At 38.7% G+C, this 20,976-nt stretch overlaps 1 protein-coding gene across 1 annotated transcript in view; it reads left to right on the top strand.

Moving 5' to 3' along the window:
- METAP1D (methionyl aminopeptidase type 1D, mitochondrial) overlaps positions 1-18,748 on the top strand; it is a 146,300-nt gene extending 127,552 nt beyond the window's left edge. The window contains exons 7-10 of the mRNA XM_018572451.1: positions 853-950; positions 13,572-13,619; positions 18,418-18,496; positions 18,617-18,748. Of these exons, the coding sequence (XP_018427953.1) occupies positions 853-950; positions 13,572-13,619; positions 18,418-18,496; positions 18,617-18,695 (304 nt within the window). The 3' untranslated portion in view covers positions 18,696-18,748. The remainder of the gene's footprint in view (positions 1-852; positions 951-13,571; positions 13,620-18,417; positions 18,497-18,616) is intronic.
- The last annotated feature ends 2,228 nt before the right edge of the window (positions 18,749-20,976 follow it).

Below are 20,976 nucleotides of genomic sequence, written 5' to 3'. Positions count from 1 at the left end.
TGGTCATGTGTTTAAGTACTTGTTTGTCTACAGAGCGCTTTGGGGCAGGTGTTACCTTGCTAGAAACTATAAGACCCTACTTCAGCTAAAACATGTTTTCCCTAGTTTTGGGAAGAGTTAGTGAGTTAGCCATATGTTGTGAAGATTTCTTGTCCCCTCCTGTCCACTGTCACATGGTTTATACATCGCTTTACATTTTGTATAGTCACATCTGTCATTGCCCTCAAGGAGCTTATAATCTAAGATCCTTAATTCACATACATATTCACACATACAGGGCCAATTTAGACAGGAGCCAATTAACCTACCAGCATGTCTTTGGAGTGTGGGAGGAAACCGGAGTACCTCAAGTAAACCCAAGCAAGCACAAGGTGAACATGCAAACTCCATGCAATTAGTGTTCTGGTTGGCATTTGAACCGAGGACCTAGTGTGGCAGGACTGCTAACCACTAAGCGACTGTGCTTTCCCTACATAGTGTCCTACTGATGTCTGTACACGTTGTCATTGTTACAGGAAGGCATGGACAAAAAAAAAAAAACTTCACCATAAGTTCTAACTCTTACTTAAGTTACTAAAAATTCATTTTTGTTTTGGTCTGTGCCCTCAGAGAACTTTCCCATCTTATCCTGCCCTAACTGTAATTGAGGGAAAAATCTCAAAGGGACTCGGTCAACAATAAAAACCCAACAGAGGCTTTAATCCTTCCCTTAATATGTGCCTGTAATTTTTCATTCCATCAGGGCTAAAGGCTGAACTTGTGTCACTCATGGATTGGCTGTAACACTTATTCAAAAACTCAGGAAAACGAAAATGTATTAATTGTGTTTTTATTTAATTTTTTATATTACAGCCACATTGCTGAAGAGAACAATTTGCAAGTCTGTCCCCAATTTATTGGCCATGGAATTGGGTCATATTTTCACGGGCACCCTGAAATTTGGCACCATGGTAAGTAAATACTATCTGAGAGCATTATTGCTCTGTTTTACTATTTTCAATGATTTAAAGGTGTATATCTTGCCATCAATATAAACCATCCAGCCATCCCATCACTTGTTTTTTTCTATCACCTTTTTCTAAGTTTTGTATTTCTTTTCTTCTTGGTGTGGGTTATACCACGACACTGACCCACCATGAGTTGGACCTTCCAGGTACATCTGCATATATACTACTTTCACTCACCCACAAGTTATTCACAGGTGATCTCAATTTCATTAATTATGTGACTCTGGAAAGTAATTTGCTGCACCAGTGATAATTTACATGTGTCATATTGAAGGGGGTGTATACTTATTCAGTCAGTCATTTTCACGTTGCAAAAATCTGTTTCCACTTTGATGTTAAAAAGTATATATCATCTGTTAATCCGTGTTAAAAAAAGACATTTGAAATGAAATCCATTGTGTTTCAATGGTCTGTGACAATAACATAGGGAAACTTCGAAAGGGGTAAATACTTTTTTTATACACAGTTTGTGCTTAGTTTGTGCTTCGCGAATCACAGAAAAATACAAACAACTGAAGTAGCTACAGAAAAGAATTACAGTCCAAGGAGAATCTGTATAAAAGGAACGATGTTCATTCACAACCTGATTGTAATGTAGATTAGGCTATGTTAGGCCACGTTTGCAGATAACAAGCTTTGTAAACGGTGAAGGAGACTTTCAAAGACAGCAGATATCTGGTCAGATAACCACTAGCTGGGAAAGTTAATCCAGTCATCGAAAGAACTCATTGGCATTTGTATCCAGTGATCATATGACCACTACTATTATCCACACGTAATCCAGAAAAGCAGAGCAAGTGCAAAACATACAGATCAGTCAGATTTGGCTATTATAATGGATCAGGCAGCATGTACTCTTCTCTTGGTTGAGTCGGGCTGCCCTGCTCATGTGTGGTCAGCCTTGTTGAAACTTTATCACCAGTAGATGTTCTAAATGACATAAAGACATTTAAGAGGGTATTATATTTTATGATCATCTAATGGTGTATTTGATCTTGCTACAGGGGTTGTGACAGGTTCATTTTAATGGATTATAGCAAACACTTGGACATAATTCAGTCTGCTTTGTCTAATCATGTCTCACACACATAATCCATTAAGATAATAATGAAAAAAAGCTTAAAGTTTATTTCCACTTTTGCAGTCAAATTTGAGAAAACCCTGTATATGTTCGTTATGTATTCCTAGTCACACAGCATACTGAAAAATAACTTTTAAAATAATATTCTTACCTTTTTTTCGATGTTTTATTAAAGCAGACAAGATGGCTGATTCCAGGTTTTTCTTAACCCTTTCACAGTGGTCTGTCCTGTTGGAAAGGCTCGGGACTGAAATTTGACGATTGTGTTTATCTGATAAGCTTCATTAACATACAATGGACAAGCCACCTCAGAACCTTCTCTCCTCACAGCCCCTCCTAACATTTCAAAGAAAGAATACATTGTAACCCTTAAACCCTAACCTATGTAAAAGCATAAGCTAAAAAAAAAAAGGCTTCTTGCAGTTTAAATTGCTATGTGAATGGGAACATGTAACAAATATAAAATAGGGGTTATGCCAATTTGGCAGCGAAAGTGGAAATACACTTTAAGCATTACCTCCAGTGAAAACCCCATGTCATAATAACCAGTAGGTCCCATGATATATGTGGCTGAAGCTATTATAGAAGTTAAACTTGGTCAGGTCCCTCTCAACCCCAAGCCCACCATTGGTCTATGTGATTGCCTTTCACATTAAAAGAAAACTGTGATTTGAAACAGCTCTTAACAGCCCCCTTTCCCCATTCTAGCTATACCCCCTGTACATTAGATCTGTGGGTAGACTTATTCCAGAAGCTGCTGCCTATACCAGGTGGTGCTCTGGTCCTCATGTCGTAAGTTCTTGCCCTTCAAGATTGCAAAACCCGGGAACACACCCTTGCTTTTAAAAGGGAGGGAAATCTGTCGGTCTTCTCCGCCTCCTGGATCTGGGACATTGCCTTCTTACCATCTTGTCTTGAATTGTATTGTACCTGTAATGTCTTCCTTATATTGTAAAGCGCTGCGCAAACTGTTGGCGCTATATAAATCCTGTATAATAATAATATTTCCTGATGCCTGGTTCCATAGCATAGTGACCAAGGGTTACAAACTGGAGTTTCGCTTCCTGTCTCCCATTTGCTTCCTGTTGTCAAACTTGCTGATGATCTCCTCAAAGGCTGCACCTCCAGTCTGGCCTGTGTTTAGCCTTGAGTACTTTGAAGGTCAAATTTTTGCTTTTGCGATTCTCTTTTGGGACTAATTGCTCCTCACTCACTAGTGAAAGCCTTTGTGCATGGGGTCGCTCATATTGTATACATACTCAGGTGACTCTGAAGGACTTGGGTTCTGAACAACTGGGTTCTGTCAACTCTTTAGAAGCCACCTTTTGAACCTCTCCGAGATATCCCTCTGACTTTACTCACTCACTAAGTTGCCCTCCTCCTTCCATCCACACATGTGGCCACCAGCGTAGTTCCACTATTGCTAGGTGGATTCATCAAACTATTTCCTAGGCCTATGAACTAAAGAGTATAGTTCCCCCCTTTCCAATCAATACTCACTCTACAAGAAGCATTAGTTCTTCTTGGATCTTTCAGCATTAGGCTTCAGTACCCAAATATGTTAGGCTGCAACCTGGTCCTCAGTTCACATTTTTGTCAAGTTCTACCAGGTGGATGTCCAGGCCTTGGAAAATGCCAGCTTCGGTCACAAAATTCTTCAGGTGGCTCTCTGGATTGTTGGTCCCTTCTGTTTATAGTTCCTTGTTCTAGTCTGTTTGTGTATTTCACAGGTATGTTGGCCCTTGCCTTTGTTGGGCTGCTTTTGGTTGTCCCATTGGTTCCAGAACTAACTTCCTATTTTCTGTGATGTACAATCAAGAAAACTGGATTATTGTCTTACTTACCGTAAAATCTGTTCCCTGGAATACATCACAGGACACAGGGCCCTCCCTTCTGTTTTCTGTGATCCACATTTCCCATTAATCCACATAACCAATTGATTCAATAATTAACTCCTTGTGTACTGTGATGTACTACACGAAACAGATTATACAAGTAAAACAAAAATGCTGTTTCCCTAGGTTTTGGAATGTAGGGAATCCCAACTTGGCACCAAAACAATTTTTTTTAAGCTCGGCAGCAACAGTAATAGCTTTACATGTATAGCAAGATGTTTGAGGTGCCTTTTCCCCTTTAAGTGCTGCACAGCAAATGCATTGCATATTACCTTTTTCCTTTACCGTCTCCAGTTCTAACAATGGAAGCATTGTATTAATGATAACGTCACAGGCCTCTGTAGATATTTATGTTGGCAATGCGCACCCAAAAATTCTTCCTACAAGGTCCATTTTACAGATGTTGAAAAACACTTTTAAATGTATAGTTCAAGCCAGAAATTATGAAGACATTTGAATGTTGCTTCCTCTTAGAAAACATGATCGTATATATGAAATTATTTCCAGGAAGATCCAAAGATAACACAGAACTGAGGAATTGTAATTGCTAGTGTAAGACGTCCCAAATGCTGCACAAATTACAGAAAACTGTAAGGTACAATGTTATGTAAAATAGGTGATGTTTTAAGGGGACTGATCCCTCTTATTATCATGATCTGTTCAGCAGATCATCATTAGATTCACAGCTTTTCATTACCACTTAGATATCTATTGCTGCCAGCTTCCCATTCACGTCTGTGTTAATTACAAAACTCTCCTCCTCTCATTCAAGGCTTAACATTCTTGTGGCAGCACTTACAACTCTAATCTCTTCCCATACACTTGTGTTATCTTACAGCTTTCACTTGTCCTTGCCACTTTCCCTATATTACAGGGACCTTTTAATTATGGGTTCCTATGCCTGGATGTCTCCCGTCATCTCAGTCTTTGTAAATGGTTAAAGAACAGTGGCATCCTTACTTAAAGTGTATCTAAATCCAAAAACAACAATACAATATACTGCAGCTTAGCAGACCTCAGATGTGGTGACTGCATTTTTTTATTTTTTTCAGGCCAATTAAGTTTTCTAAAAGTACAAATAAATCCTGTTGATTCCTTTAGAAATCCAGTATCCTTGTAACTTCCTGTTTACTAAACAGAAATTTCACACAGAGCTTGGTACCCTTAACTCTTTCCTACTTCTATATAAGCCTGTAAACTGTTCTAAAAAAAAGTAGCCTGTTACAATATCGTCCTATCCATAGAGAGTAGGAATCCAAGGATGTAACTAGGGGAAATAAAAATAATACACCTTACGAAAGGTTACATATTTTACACAAATGTACTGGCTGCAAAGCTCAAAAAGATTATATATTTTAAAGTTCCTTGTTCAGGATTTTTAGTAGACAAACAGTAAAAAGCAACTCATTCCATAAAAGATGCTTCTGTTTGGGTGTACTATGGAAGAATTCATTCTCCACAGAGACCACGATAGTGAGAATTCCTTCTCCATCCAGAACAGCCATGAGAGGCTAAGTTCACCTTTACAGCAGAGCTACCATAGTCACCAAGTGAGTTCCGCTGTGTATTCGTAAGGAAAATCCTTTAAAATACACAATACACTATTTCTTATCATTTGTAATGGTGTCTCTGTAGAATCATAGTACAAACATTATGGGGCCCATTCTCACCCCCACTGCATTCAAAACAAACTTCTTTGGGAACCTCTGTTATATAAAGCCATGCAAACACATTATAATAAGAGCCCAGCTCTGCAGAGGTCCTAAAAATGACCTTGAAAAATACTGTAGACAAAGATATTGTTAAAAAGTAAAACCCATCACAAATGGAAGAACTGAGCCTTGAGATCCAATACATACATGATTGAGCAGAGCGGTGTAGTGATGTGTGCTCGGCACTATATGACAAGAGACTCTTGATTATACAGCATTGTGTTGCATCACAGATGACATCCCATAATTGCAGGTGGGGTCATGTAAATGAAATGGTGATGACATGTACAGTGAATTGATAAACTGGGAACACTGGGAAGAACTTGTCTCTGTCCCTCCTAAACAGGTTATACCCCTCTATATTAGTAGCCCAGTCATGCGTGCTGTCCAGCCAGGTTTCCGCTATACCCACTATGTCGAAGTCCTCTTCAATTAACCTAATTTCAAGCTCCTCTATTTTATTTGCCAGACTTCTAGCGTTGGTGTACATACATTTAATTTAATATGTATCTCAATTACTATCCTAGTGAGTCCTCTAGTTCTTCATTTTAATTTATTTATTTAATATTTGAAGTGAACTGTAGTTCTGTGGTGAAGGATAGGAAGGGCATTGGGTACCCATGGGTGGGAATCACTGAACAGACCCTTTCTCTTCCTTCTTTTACTTCATAGAAATCTTCTTTAGTATCATTATGAAAACCTAGAAAGTTACTCTAAGTTATTTGTAGTACAGCATTTGTGTATCATATGAACAGCCTTTTGGAATATTATCAGTGTTCGCAGTGGGGAATAACATGGAATTAGATGAAAATTACCAATGCACCGATGAACTTTGCTCCAGGGTAGCTTATTGTGATTATCAGTTTGTTCTGTTCAGTTGTTGAATAAAGTTGTGTAAAATATTTAGCATTGGACCATCATTACAAAATATGTAAACCCAATCACTAAATCTCACTAACATGTTAATGCAATTTATTATACATTTTTAATATTTTCAAATATGCAGCATTCATTAAAATAATACCTGGTGATTCTGCCCTTGTGCAGTCACTTCCTGTTATGGAGTGATGACGCTCTGTCCTTATCTCTTAATTGTGCTCCTGCATTCTCACCCTGTCAAACAGACTTCCAATGGGGACTACAAACAGCCATTTCAACACATGTTACGTAGGCATGGTCCACTGTTGTCATCATTGAGAACCTTGCCCTGCGAAATGCTTTGCAGCCATTGTTTGAGTGCTTGTAGATGGCAAATGGCTACATAGAGGCTACAGGAGATCAGCAGCACTGAAAAGCAACAAATAATATAACAACAATTAAAGTGCTTCATTTTAAAAATAACAATTGTTTGTAATACACGGTTATTTGGCAGACTACATTATTTTAAAGATCTGTGCGCACAGTTGTGGTGCTGGGGACAGGCCCTATGTTAAAGAACAAAAAAAAGCCCAGTATGGTCTGTGTAAAATCCTCTGTAAATGTTATAGGACAGTCTGCACATGTTTCACAATGTGAGCTAAATGGCAGGGAGCAATCATTTTCAACACACGGAGGACTTTCTTCCAGCTACTCCCCTAATAAGTGGAACTTTTGAAGGGAACCTGTCAGGGTGGAAATATGATCAGGGTTCAGGACTATACTGCAGAAATTATACATGATGGGTTTTTCGATTTTTCAGATATAACTGCATGCTTGCTCTGAGTTAGTGACTAATTAAAGGGTCAGCCAACCCAAAAACTATTTCAGTTTTTGGTAGATGCCCAGAGAGTTGAACCACCTGACAGGAACTCCCTGGTGGACAGGAACAGAGTTTGGAATTATGGCAGGGAGATCTCACTGTTGCAGTAATCAAGACGTATAAGAAGGCAGGGGTGGACTTTATACCTATAACTTAAAGTGACACTAAACGCAGAAGTCAAACCTTAAAAATGCATTCAAGTACCTTAACGGCTCCAAGTACCACGGCTCCAAGCTCACTCCTGTGTTGGACTACAATCTTACATTTAGTTTACTAATTTGTATTGAGATTGTAGTCTATCATGGGAGTCAGCTTGGATCGATGGTTACTTTACAATACACGGGGACCATGAGAAACAAAAGTAGCCGCCCTCCAGAGGGAAGGACAGTGTCAGCACCAATTCAGAGATGATTTGAGGATCTACAGCTGAGTGATACACAAATAAGATACATTTTTGTTAATAGTTAAGTTGCTTGAATGCATTTTTAAGGTTCAACTCCTGAGTTTAGTATCACTTTAAGCAGCAATTTCATGTATATATTTAATTTCAGAGGTACTTGCCCTTTAAGAGACCGGCCTTTTAAACCCATGATACATGCTTTGTTTTGTGCTGGTTGAAAATATAAAAGGATGCACAAGTGCTTGTGTTATGACTTCACGCATAAATACAATACGCATTTTGGCAGACGTCCCAGCACAAATTAATATAAACAAATGCTTGCTATACAGAGCAACAAACACATTGAAATGATTCACAAATGCTTCTCAGTTGTAATTTTGCTACTTTTAGTGTTGGATGTAACCACACAGGTCTGCAATAACACGAACACACTAGAATGTAAATACTAAGTAGTGCTAAGAGCAGTGTTATGTGAACAACCAAATCAGAGGCAGTTTCTCACTCTCTCTGCCTTTCGTTATACTCTGGTATCTGACAGCATCCTATGTTTGTGTCCTTTAGGTAAACTAGCATGCGGCACAATGCATTTTCATGCACAGCTGCCCTTCCCCCATCCACACAGGAAGCCTTTATATCTGTTGGGAACTAATGTTTACAGCTAAACTGCAGGCAGACTAAAAGACTCATAAATGCAGTTCTGTATTAATTAATACATCTTGATATGTTTTTACTTGCAAGCAGTGTAAGTACCTGAATTTGATGTGCTATTGGCTGTTTGCAGTCTCTGTACAACAGAGTTCAGACTGGGATAGAGGGAAGCAGCACAAGAGTCCATTAGTTGTGCTGCTGTGCACGTGTGTTAACACGCAGTATGCCAATAGGAGGAGAGAACACAGCGAGATAAGATCATCACTCTGCTACTTCTCTTTTCACTGTCCTGTCACAGTTTGGGGGGTGAGAAGCGAGACCTGTAGGTGTTAGTTGACTGCAAGAGAGCAAAATCAGGTCTCCTGCCCTGCTAAATTGTGTGCCATGGGTTGTGTAAATCTTGGAAGTGGATGGGCAGAAATACAAATCCTTTGGCAGGTAGATCAGGTTCAGTATATTTTATGTTGTGTATTTAGCTATTTGCAGTGGGGAGTAGCCCCACTACAAGGGATAAGATATGATTTGCCTGGAGCTTTGCTTTAAAGTAGTATTAAACATTCAAAAAAATGTTTTTAATAATGAATCCAAATCAAGAAATATACATTGTCCAGCAAAGTATTTCTTTACACTTGCTTCCCTGAACTTCCTGTCCAGTACAAGATCCAAAGGAACAGAGCATTCTCCGGCAGCTGTGGCTTGCCTTGCTGTGCTGAAGGGACACACACAGCTTACTAACATGCACAAGGGTTTGCGTCATAGGACCCAGCAAGTTAAAAGATATAAGGGGCAGAGCTCAGGCGACCAGCTGATTCTGCAGGAAACCTATAACATCAAGTAGCAGCATACATTGTAAGTAATTGAATCAGCATTTGAAATAGCTTAAAAGTCTTTTGACTTTAATATCATTTTAAGCTTCTCTCTGGCTCGGCGCTAAGTCCTCACACAAGCAGGGTGCAGAGAAATCAATTCAATAATTATTAAAGTCACTTGGTGCTTGCACTTCAGCAGTATTGTAAGTTTAGACACAATTATAAACCTGTGAGGTTCCCCTATGAAACTGGGTTGATTACAAATTGTTTGTGTCCTATTGCCCTCAATATTCACAAAAACCTGACTTCTCAACCAAATGAATGTTCTGGCCAGTGTTGACATTTTTTTGTAGTGCAGCTGAAGTTTTCAGCATTTTCCAAGCATGAGCTCATTGGACCCGGTACATAGCAAAGAATGGACACTATTCCTGCTTTGTGTGGTAGGAGCAGTGTATTACTGAATTCCATAACATGGCTTTTCAACACACTCATGATGCAGCTTGTTCATGAATTAGATTGCAACCATGTTAAATGGACAATAAAATAAACAGAAAACATCATGAACAGTAAAATAATACATTTAAAGTGTATGTATGTTTGGCATCTCCTAAAACTGGGTGCAGGCGTTAAGATTTTTTTTAAACTTTGTAATTAGGGGGTAAACATCAGTCAGTGAATACAATGATGAAACGGCATATAAGAATTATTAACATGATTAATTGCCTGCCAGACTAATAGCCTTAAAACCTAAGTTAGATTCAAAATGTAATGCACTTATAGAGGGATACATATAGAGTTCAAATAATTGGACAGAATTCAAGAAAAATCTCCAGTACTATTAAAAAACATAATAATATAGTTGATATACAAGCCAAGTTATAAATTTAACGGCTTTGATTTATGTGCTGGAATTAATCATGTCATTAAACCAAATATACAGTATTCTCCACTTCCATCAGGAGCACTGGCACACAGATATCTACAGAAACGGATAATGATCTACAATAAAGGTCAATAACATCATTTTTAAAATATAGTTAATCTGGAGAGGATTTGTTTTTCTCAACAAAAACTGGACTTTTTATTTTTGCACTTTCAATCCTGGGAGTGCACTTGAAGATGTGATGTGACCTACAGTTGACAGCTGGAGCTGAAATAGGCAACCTCAGAGTACTGGAAATGTCAGAATATTCTGTCAGCCATCAGCACAGTGAGGACATATGTCACCTAGAGACCTGACCGACCATAGGTTGTCCATGCTTGACCTGTAGGACAGCAGTGCTTTCTGAAAGACACAGGAATCAGAGCATATGATGACAGCAAGTAAATAAGTAACCACAGTCGCTGTATCCTAGGCAGTAAATGATTATTTAGCCCTTTTTTCCCAGTTATTTTGCTCTTTCTCTGTCTACCCAATATTTCACAGGTAGGCCCAGTCATTCACTGCCGCTTTTCATCTCTCAGAAAGTCTAGTGAAGTTCTTGGCTCTTACCCCCAACACACATGGCATCTGGCTCCCTCTTTATAAGTAAATAGTGAAGAGATCTTAATGGAGAACTCCCCATGAGATATAAGAAGACATCTAGTAAATCATTGTATTCGTACCCACCGGCAACTGAAATATCACTTTTGGCTAAACTGGCCATTTGACTCTTCTTGGCTTCCTCTTCTTCTCCTCTCTGCAGTTAGGTAAATAACACAAATGTATACTTTTACCTTGCTGGAAGCTTTCCTTTAACCTAGGGAATGCCTTGGTCGCAGCTCATTGGATTGGCACTGACAGCTTCCTTCCAGGTTTGGATGAGTTTGGGTTCGGTTCCTATTCCTAATTATGATCAAATGCCTAGGCTTTTGGTCTAATGACTGCCCCAGGAGGGAGCCTGAAGCAGAATAATCTCCAGGAAATGTATGAAGGTCCCTCTATTATTGTTTAGTCAATGATCTTCTCCAAATTGTGCTACATGGCACTCAAACATCCTTGCAACAATGAAGATTCTGGAGTGATTCCTTTTTGAACCTATGAAGAGCCAGTTAAATTGGCCAATAAGAAAACAGAGCGACCCTTCATGAGGAACTGCAGTCAAAAACTCTCCCTGCCGCCCCAGGGTCAGGTTCCACAAAATGCCCCCACCCTTCCCATCAATGGAGAATGGCAACTAGATGGCAGGGCGGCGGGGTTTGTTTCAATTTTTTTTTTACTGTTTTTCTTTATTTTTTTAAAAACTTTTTTATCACTTTTTATTTATTTCTTCTTATTTTTTTATTTATTAGTTATTTTTTTATCAATTTATTTTTTTTAGATTTTTATTTATCTTATTTACTTTTTTATAATTTTTTTATTTAATTATTTAATTTAATTTATTTTATTTTTCCACCTAACTTTATTGCTATCACACAGGAGAAAACAATCCGCTGTGTGATAGCAATTAGAGGTGGCAGGTTCTCTTTATTGACCCTGTCACCTCCAATACAGGAGTTCTAGCACAGTACAGCTCTCCCCTTTCACTGTCTACACGGAGCGGCAGGGATAGTTTTAACCCTGCCGCTCTACTCACTGCAGTGAGGAGAGACTCGGCACCGGAGGACGGAACCAGCGGAGAGAGGTAAGTGCAGGGGGGAGGGGAGGAGGACAGGCTGCAGACTTTTTAAATGTGATCTCGGCGACATCGACATGTAAACGAACAATCGGCTGCCTCACTCTACATTTAGTCCTGCTTGTACAAAGCAGGACTAAATGTAGAGAGGGCAACTTACCGCCCGGCGCCCGCAACTTCCTTACAAGGACACCGCTGCCGTCCCTCTGCGCCCTGCCGCCCCAAAGCCGGGCCTCGGTGGCCTTGTGGGGAATACGGGCCTGGCTACATAATAAAAATGTGTTAAATGTTGCTTCCCCGGTGTTCTGATCCTCCCAGCATGCATTTTTTTATAAATCACTTTCTGAATATCTTTTTTCTATGCTGTCACATAGACTCGAAACTCCAGCTTTGGCTGTGGAGGGCTGACAATGCTGAAACCCATAGAGCAGTGATGTCAATCTGCCAGCATCCAAAGCTCCAATGTCTTGTCAGTTGTGAGAGAGTTCGTGCCACCAGCCGCAGAAAAAAAAGGAATGAGCCAGAACTTTGTGGTCATGTGACTGCATAGAAATTCATTCAAAAGGGTCATTAGAAAGTGATTCGTTAGAAAAAGTATGCAGGGAATGGGGAAGCAACATTTAGGTTGACTATTGTCTAACTGTACCTTTCGGCAAACTGGACCATATTTTCCTTCTTGCATATAGAAAACATAGACATTGGTTAATAGCTTTTTACTTACATATTTATTACTGAAATTGTAAAACTTATCAACACTTTTCCAAAGATAATCTGTCATAAGAGAAATATGTAGCCTTTTTGAAAATGCTGCTTGTTCACCTCAGCTCAGTACTGATCACCTGACCTCAGAAAAACTGTGCAGAAAGTCAAGCCAGAACTTCTAATCTGCTTATTTGTTCCAGGTCTGTGGTTCACAGAGTATTTAAAATGATCCTTTTGGCTTTGGCTCCTCCAACTCTTTATTCAGCTGCCAGATGAGGAACAAAGCCCTGCGTAAGCTCCACTGACTTCCCGGAGCTTACACAAGGCTATGGACTCCTTTCCCCATCCATTGTGACAGCGCTGTGGGGTGGTGAGTCACATATTCACATACACCTAAAGGTTTCGGGTGTTTCAATTCACTCCCTACAGCCACATGGAGCAGATGGGAAGCAAAGAAAGGCACCCATGTCATCAGGATGGGATGTGACTTCTGGTCAGGGTTCCCACCCATGCTGGATCCTTTATTAGCTGCGGGGTTACAATTCCAATCATTTTGTAGCTACCTTCAAATTACCCCGTTCCTTTGTCTTTACGTTAGAGGATTAGCATGACAGCCAGACAAGCAGCAATGGCAGTCTACATATTTCTCTAATGACAAGTTTCCTTCAGAAAGAGACGAGTGCATTGTATGGAAAATACTGACTTCTCCATCACATACATCTATTTATCAACATTTCCAGGATCTGTTTACGATCATACATGCTAATAAATGTACATTGTTTCATATGTAAAAGTTTGAGTGTCATTCCAGGTAGAGTTTGATTTATACTGACACACTTCTGCTTTAGTTGAATGAAATGTAATATTGTAAGAAGTAATAACATTTTTCCTGGAGATTTAATCTCTTAGACCCATCTTGAAAGAGAACTCTATTCCCCGAGGCTGTTGTAATGTAGTCAAATATCTTCTTTTTTTTTTCCCCTAGCAAATGTTAATCATATGGAAATGGAAGAAGGGATGGCATTTACCATAGGTCAGTACAATTCTGTTGCACATGTTTCTAAAAATAGGTCATGTAAAAGGTAACACTTATCTATGATGAGACTGTGATTTTACATTTCTGATGAGGCATCTTAATGTATGTTTTGTATACTTGCTTTTAAAAATACAGGTTGCTTTTAAAAAAGAAAGGTTTTAAAAAAACAAGTTTTAAAATTTTTATTTTGTCAGCTTAATATAAAATATGGCATACTAATGTTTTATACTTACAATTTCCATCCATCCGGTAGGGCTTCTTTTTAAAATGTTTACATAGCTTCACTATATCTGAAGCTCAGATGATGCACACAGCTAAATAAGTCAATAGAGAGACTTTCACCCCTTGCTCAACTTTTTCACTGCTTTATACAGCTCTGTACAGTTTTTCGATTACAGAGAGACAGTATGAAAAGTAAAAACTACTTCTGTGCTTCCTCTTTAAAAACAATTCTGTGTACAACCAGTGCCATGGGTGTACGCTATATTAAAAGTTTATTTGTTTAAAAAAACAAAACTTAAATAGCATATGGAAAAAGCAATAAAAATTGCTTCCTTTTAAATACAGAATTGTTTATTTGCAGGTTATGTTTCATGGAAGATTTCAAGTATTAGTATGATCATTGCAATGCATAAATAACCTTGGAAAGGGATTGCACAGTACAAGCAGTTAGACAAAGGCTTATTTTATTCACATTAGGTTGACAATTCATTAATCTGGTGGTGCCAAATTGGCTGTCCTCAAGATAAATGTACTCCACCCGGAGCGTCCAGGACAAGTGCCTTCATCCAACAGGAAACAAGATCCACCAAATATTCACTGCAGAGATATTCAAACTGGAAAACTTTGTAGTTTGACCATCTCACTAACGTTGATCATGCAATCTGCTGCACATAGTACGACTATAACAAGCAATATACAGAATAGCTCTATGTGTTGCCAGCTACAGAGAGCCAACAAATGACCAATGTTACCGCGTAGTCTATCAGATTTCTCTAGTGACAATCACACGTGGGTGCCTTTGTGAGCACTAAAACTGTAATCTGGTTATTTGGGAAACCCTATTTGTGATGCAGGAGAGATGAACCCAACCACACCTACTACAGGTTACATACTGTCTCTCATATAGAGAAAGTCCAATCTAAAAATGATGGGACAAATGTGTTCTGGATTTTGGTTTTAGTGAGTTACACAGATTAAGGCAAACTGAGTAAACTTTCTGTTTTTATCACAATTGCAATGTTTGCAGAATAAAATTAGTGGTTCACGGAGTGATTTCACCTGTTAGCTAGAACGATTCCCTTTGCAAAGGGATATGTGTATTGCCTCCAAACGCCAGGAAAGTCCAGGAGAAAAATTTTGGTGGCTAAGCAATGGTGGGCACATTGGTGTGAGATTCACCAGCCAAAAGCAAACTATAGACATGAGATGTTGTCAGATATGACAACACACTGTTAAATAATCATTATCAATAACAATAATTGAATAAATATGCATACTTGTAAAGACCAAACATGCACTTTATGGAACAGAGGACAGGACGCAGCCACCCCTAGTGCTAGCCTTATCTTAAACCAATCTATAAAGCAAATATCCAAAATAAAAAAATCTGCATAGTTCTCTTGCTCAACTGCAAAAAGTAAGCACAGGCAAACAGACAGCAACAGAGGAGCCTTGACGCATTTTACATAAAGTGCTTATTTGTCCGGTCCTTACGAAGAGGCACTTTGTACGAAATGCATCAAGGTTCCTCTGTTGCTGTCTGTTTGCCTGTGCTAACGTTTTATGGTTGAGCAAGACAACTATGCAGACTCATTATTTTGGATGTTTGCTACATATGTCTGGACTGGGCGAGATCTGAAAGCTCCAGTTCTTTTGGTTTTAAGGCACGTAGAGTTGGCTCCCTTGTGGCACTAAGGACTTTACTGTTTAATCAACCTGTACATCCAAATATAACTTGGCTGAATGACTAGTAGTCCAGGAAGGGTATCCTAAATATAGTCTTGGTGAAGAAAATGTAAACAACAAATTTCCTCAATTCAGATAAATGTATCTCAAGGATTTCAAAGATTTTACCTGCTTGTGTTCTCTATTTATTGAGATAGGTTATTCCATTGTACATTCTACCAATTGCAGTCAGGCCCAGTGTTGTAGCTAAATGAAAAATAACACTGCATGACAGTATATTGTAGAAGTGGAGTCTATGCATGTCTTTGTATAATAGAACAAGAGCTCTGCATGCTGATATAAAATCATCTTACATTCATTGGTTAAACGTGTTTTTAATTTACTTACAAATAGAGTTCATCCACTGCCTGGTCAGCTTGAGCACAAATGATGTAATGTGCCCAAGCGTTGCATCCTGGGAAGATTACATCAGCAGAGCATTGCAGGGAAATCTCATCTGTAATCTCATGAGACCTCAGGGAAAGGCATTTTCCTCTCCAGTGATGATGATGTGCATGGTCACATGTCCTAGTCACATGTGTCAGAGTTCCAGGAGGTAAAGAAAGATATAAAAATCTTCCATTTGTAAAAATGGCTACTGTGAGAAGACTGGGGAGGAAAAGAGAAACAAGGTATCTAAAGAATACAAAGCCGGCAATTATCTAGAAGGATGTGTTTGTAGATTGTCATTACTAAACATTTCTAAAGGTGTCTTTGTTGCTAATTTAAAGATACAGGTAAAGTTTCTCTTTAATATCTAAGCACTTCCCAGTGGTATAATACAGTCAGCTAACTCCACAAACATGTAAATGTCATGCATATCGATCAGGCCTGCATGCATATCTGTACTGCAGTGCAATTCCTTATGGAAAACACATGCTCCATGAATTCCACTGTGCCAGTGTGTTGTTTGAGCCTGTGGAAATTAATGAGAGTGTGTTTATACCATATAACTTCCTGACAGAAATTGTGCAAGAACATGCAAAATGCATACATGGAAACATAGCAATAAGACTAACACGCAATGAAAACACATGCCATAACCTGGATTAAAAAAGAATAAAAGTGCATGCATTTGTACACCTCAAAGGGATGGATTTACTACAGGAGTAGAAACTGTCAATCATCCAATCACTTGTAAGAAAGTATCCACATTGGATACTTGGTTAGCACATCTACGCCTAGTTTACAAAGCTAATGGAACATTTACATTACAAAGTAAACACTCTATTGCTTTAATAAATCAACCCCTAAGTGTGAACCCAACCTACCCGCCAGTCCCATAGAGGCACGGCATGCTAGGAAGTGTAGTTCCAAGACTGCTAGAAAGCTCCAGGCTGCCTCCCTCACTCACGGTTTAGCTCTACTGAGTCCACCTGCATATAAGGACTGTTTCAGTTTTAGCTGAAGCCTAACATTGATTGTTTGGCTAATCTAAAACAATATTGCTCCCTGTCTGTGGATGAATCACTACCCTGTACACTTGAATTCCATTTTTGCAACAGGTATGTCATCAAACACCCAGCTTGTGAAGATGGCACAGCTGTAAACATTTAGAAAAAGAGGGCAATCACCAGTCTGTAAATTGAACCTTGATCCCTGCTGACCTCTTCTGCTGTCCTGTCTGCGCTAACAGCTGGGCCTGGCTTGCTGGGTTCTGTGTTGCTGCTCACATCTGTGCCACATCTTTCACTTCTTTGCTAAATATAGACAACCTGCAAAGCTTCTGAGGTTGTGTAACTGCAAGTTCCAGCATGCACCAGCAGCTGAAATATATATATATATAACTTTTTGACATGGTTTTGCCGAATTTAGGGAAACCAATTATTAATTTGCATGCATCCGCCCACATATATAAAAAAAATTGTATGTTTATAATATTTATTAGTATGCAAATTCAATCTTGTATTGGGGGTTTGTTTTATTTTCTCAGCAAACGAAAGAAAAAACATGATTGGTTGCTTGAGGCCACAGCTTTTGCATTTTTCTATAATGTGTGCTCCATTCTTTTTTGTAACAGATCTTTTGGATATGATGCATTAACAAGCATATGACACACATTGCAATTTATATATTAAGCCTAATGACACATCTTTTACCATTTTAAACTAATCTTGCAAAATGTTATAATTTTGATTAGATTTGAATTATGAGTCATTATAGCCAAGGAGTCCAAAACGATTTCCCCTTTAAATCACATTTGAATACTTCATTTAAGGACAGTAGGCAAAGCCATGCAAATTATTTCTTTATGCTCCAGGGCCAGCTATGCATCTCCCCATTATAAATTATTCCTTTTTTTTCATCTTTCCAATTAAAAGAAATAGTTTTTATGACAACAGCACTGGTTTGCAGTGGATGTGCAAATAATGTTTTTGCAGGGCCAGATGCTATGAAACACATTTTGTTCTCAAGCATCTAAATATGTAAACATGTCACTTTATAGCAATGCATTATCTTGCAATATCTTCAGATTTCCTATAACTACATCCACAATTTCTTTTCCTGTCTTGAATTTTATTTTTCTGTTTCAAATATCCGCTATTTCAGGTTGTCAGGGTCATTTCTTTTTCTTTTTTTTTTATTTAAGATGTAGAAATATCCCCCTGCTCAATGTTGATTAATATAGTGTTAATCTCTCTTGCCTGGTTATAATTTCCATCCCTTTGAGTCACATCTGCAGAAAGGAATGTGTTTATATTATATATTTACTGAATTAGTTAAACAAGCAAATTAGTTTAACTCCCCATGCCTCCCACCCCCATTGAGCATTGCAGTTACCACCAAATGCAAATATAGATCACCATATGTTTCTGTAAATCATAATTCCTTTGCTTCTTTCTTCTAGAACCCATTATAGTAGAAGGATCTCCTGAATTTAAGATCCTCAAGGACAAATGGACAGCACTGTCACTGGACAATAAAAGGTGCTCAATGTCTGTTATCTATTTAGCTTCTGCCTGATAACTTACCTGTGTGCATTTCTTTTAAAAAAAGATGTGTTATTTTAGAGCTATTCTTTATTATCTGACAAATGTGTATTCCAGATCAGCCCAGTTTGAGCATACCATCGTAATTACATCTGTAGGCGCTGAAATCCTGACCAAAGTACCAGAAGAAGGCTAAGGAAAATCTCTGTGCATTTATACAAGGCTTGTTTAATAAGAGCAACTGTGATTTAAAAAAAAAAAGTGCTGTCACCTGTATTTATTTGCATCAGTTTAGTGCAGTCAGAGCAATGCAAGTTTATTACTGATTGAATAATGGATAATAATGATTGGTGGCTATGAAATAAGTGTTGCCCATTGTTTTATGTAAGGCCAGGTATGGAGTATTGTTATATAAAATGACAATGCAGCAGTTTATTTTGGTGCTCACTATGCTCCCCAATCTGTACACACCAATGCAGATTTTATATTTTCCAAATGTATGATATGTATATAAATTGTCCACACAAAATGTTGTAACACCTTTCAATCAACGTTCCTTTTGTCCACCTGGCTCAGTAATAAAGTTGTTTTTACACAGAAGACTCAGATAATCTGTTTATATTGCATTACAATCATTTTTATTGTTTTTAGTAAAATAAAACCAATACAGACAAATAGTTCCACAATGTTCAGTATTTACAAACCATTATTTATTGTGTTCGGTACATTTCAGCTTTGTTTTGGGTTGTGTTTATTTAGGAGTGGAGACACTTGAAACACTAGCAAAATGTCAAGAATGAATTTACAAATATGCATCAAACGTGTATTTTTGGAGCACGCAAAAAATGGAATAGGGGGAAGAAGGAATAATATGCAGATAGGGCTGGTAGAGGGGAAAGACCAGTGGAGGCAATGCATGTAGTGTGTAATTAGGAAGCTGCTAATCAGGCTGCAGGAATGTGAGCGCTTTTCATTTGGTATTCAAATTGGGCTTCCATAGACTGCTTTAGCGTCTGGGACTCAGTCCAAGCTCCCAGACTCAGCCCCTATCTACTAGTAATCTGCACAGCTACAATAAGCGTCTGTGGCCATCGGCTAATCGTCATCGTGTTAAGTCATCACATTTTCTGTTATTATTTTTTTCTTAGAACGTCAACATTAAAGGCATAAATTCTGCTTGTTAGAGGTGAATGCACTTTGCAGGCGCTGCCTTAGTAAATAAGCCTATTTATTGACATGCTCAGTTTCAAAATGACAGACAATGCTCTTCGTCCCATGGTGACTTTTATTCTATGAAACGCAGGATTTGACATTCACAACAAGTAAGGATTGCAATGAGAAAAGGAAATTCAATAAACTATTTGAAGTCATCAAATCACAGACCTAACAGATCCTTCCTCATTAAACTGCAGCAACTTGAAGTGAGGCAAACTTTTCTTTTTTTCAATGATCGTTTTGCTCTTGTAAATATCATTTTGTCTCTTCACATAGTTTGAGCGTCTCTGATCTCTGTTACTAAAGTGTGGCTGTGTATTGATACAAGGTTGGAGCAAACATATTGCAATTTGTGTTCGGTACCCTGAGAGCTTAGTAATTGTACATTTGAATTGGATGATCTAGTGACATGGAAGGGCAGCTTCATCTTTGCTCTATAAGCCGGATCTTACATTCGGTGTGGCAGGGAGAGCATTGCGACTAGTCGGTTTTCTGTGATCGGGTGGTGTGTGTGCCATCAGGTCCAGGGAGCTCGTGTTCCTACAAAGGTTCCCCTGCTAGAAGTGTCTGAAGATTGGACCCACTGCTGCGGTAACAAGCTGTTTATGTAGCAATTACACGGAGGTGCTGCGACTTATTATAGACATTTATAATTCTTAATTAAAATCGCGGCTAATAAATAGCAAATGGGCTCTTGTGTTACGATTATTAGAAGGTGTACGCTCCATGCTGTGGGGGGGGGGGGGGATAATCAGGAGGTCTTTGCTACATGTTCTGAGGCACGCTGAAACTTGTAGTCCCATTGTATGTGGGCTTCAGTCATCAAGGTCAGGGGAGGCTGGGGCTTGCAGTGCCACACAAAGTTTGCTGAGCTGCTGCTGTGCTATGATAAGACTTGTAGTCCACGCATTGCTCATGGGCAACTTGTGAGATTTGACAGCCAGCATCATCTACTTGCTTGCTGGCAGTAGTCAGTGAGGGTTGTGCTATAGACCCCAGTTCTAGTCCAGTTCTAGAACTCAGAATCAGCGTACATTAACTGACCTCCATAGACAGTGATATTCTCATAAAGAGCGGTCTGCATCTCTTATTATCTATTATGTGATGAATATATTATGTGAAATAAAATATCTGAATATTTGAAACAATTATATATATAATATGTCCCAGTTAGACATAATGACACAGTCTCTCTCTCTCTCTCTCACACACACTCTTTCTCTCTCTCTCTCTCTCTCTCTCTCTCTCTCTCTCTCTCTCTT

The sequence above is a fragment of the Nanorana parkeri genome, unplaced genomic scaffold (genome assembly GCF_000935625.1).
Source record: "Nanorana parkeri isolate BGI_ZX_2015 unplaced genomic scaffold, ASM93562v1 scaffold44, whole genome shotgun sequence".
Classification (NCBI taxonomy): domain Eukaryota; kingdom Metazoa; phylum Chordata; class Amphibia; order Anura; family Dicroglossidae; genus Nanorana; species Nanorana parkeri.
The sequence above is the reverse complement of the archived record's forward strand: the minus strand, read 5'-3'. Positions and strand labels throughout refer to the sequence as shown.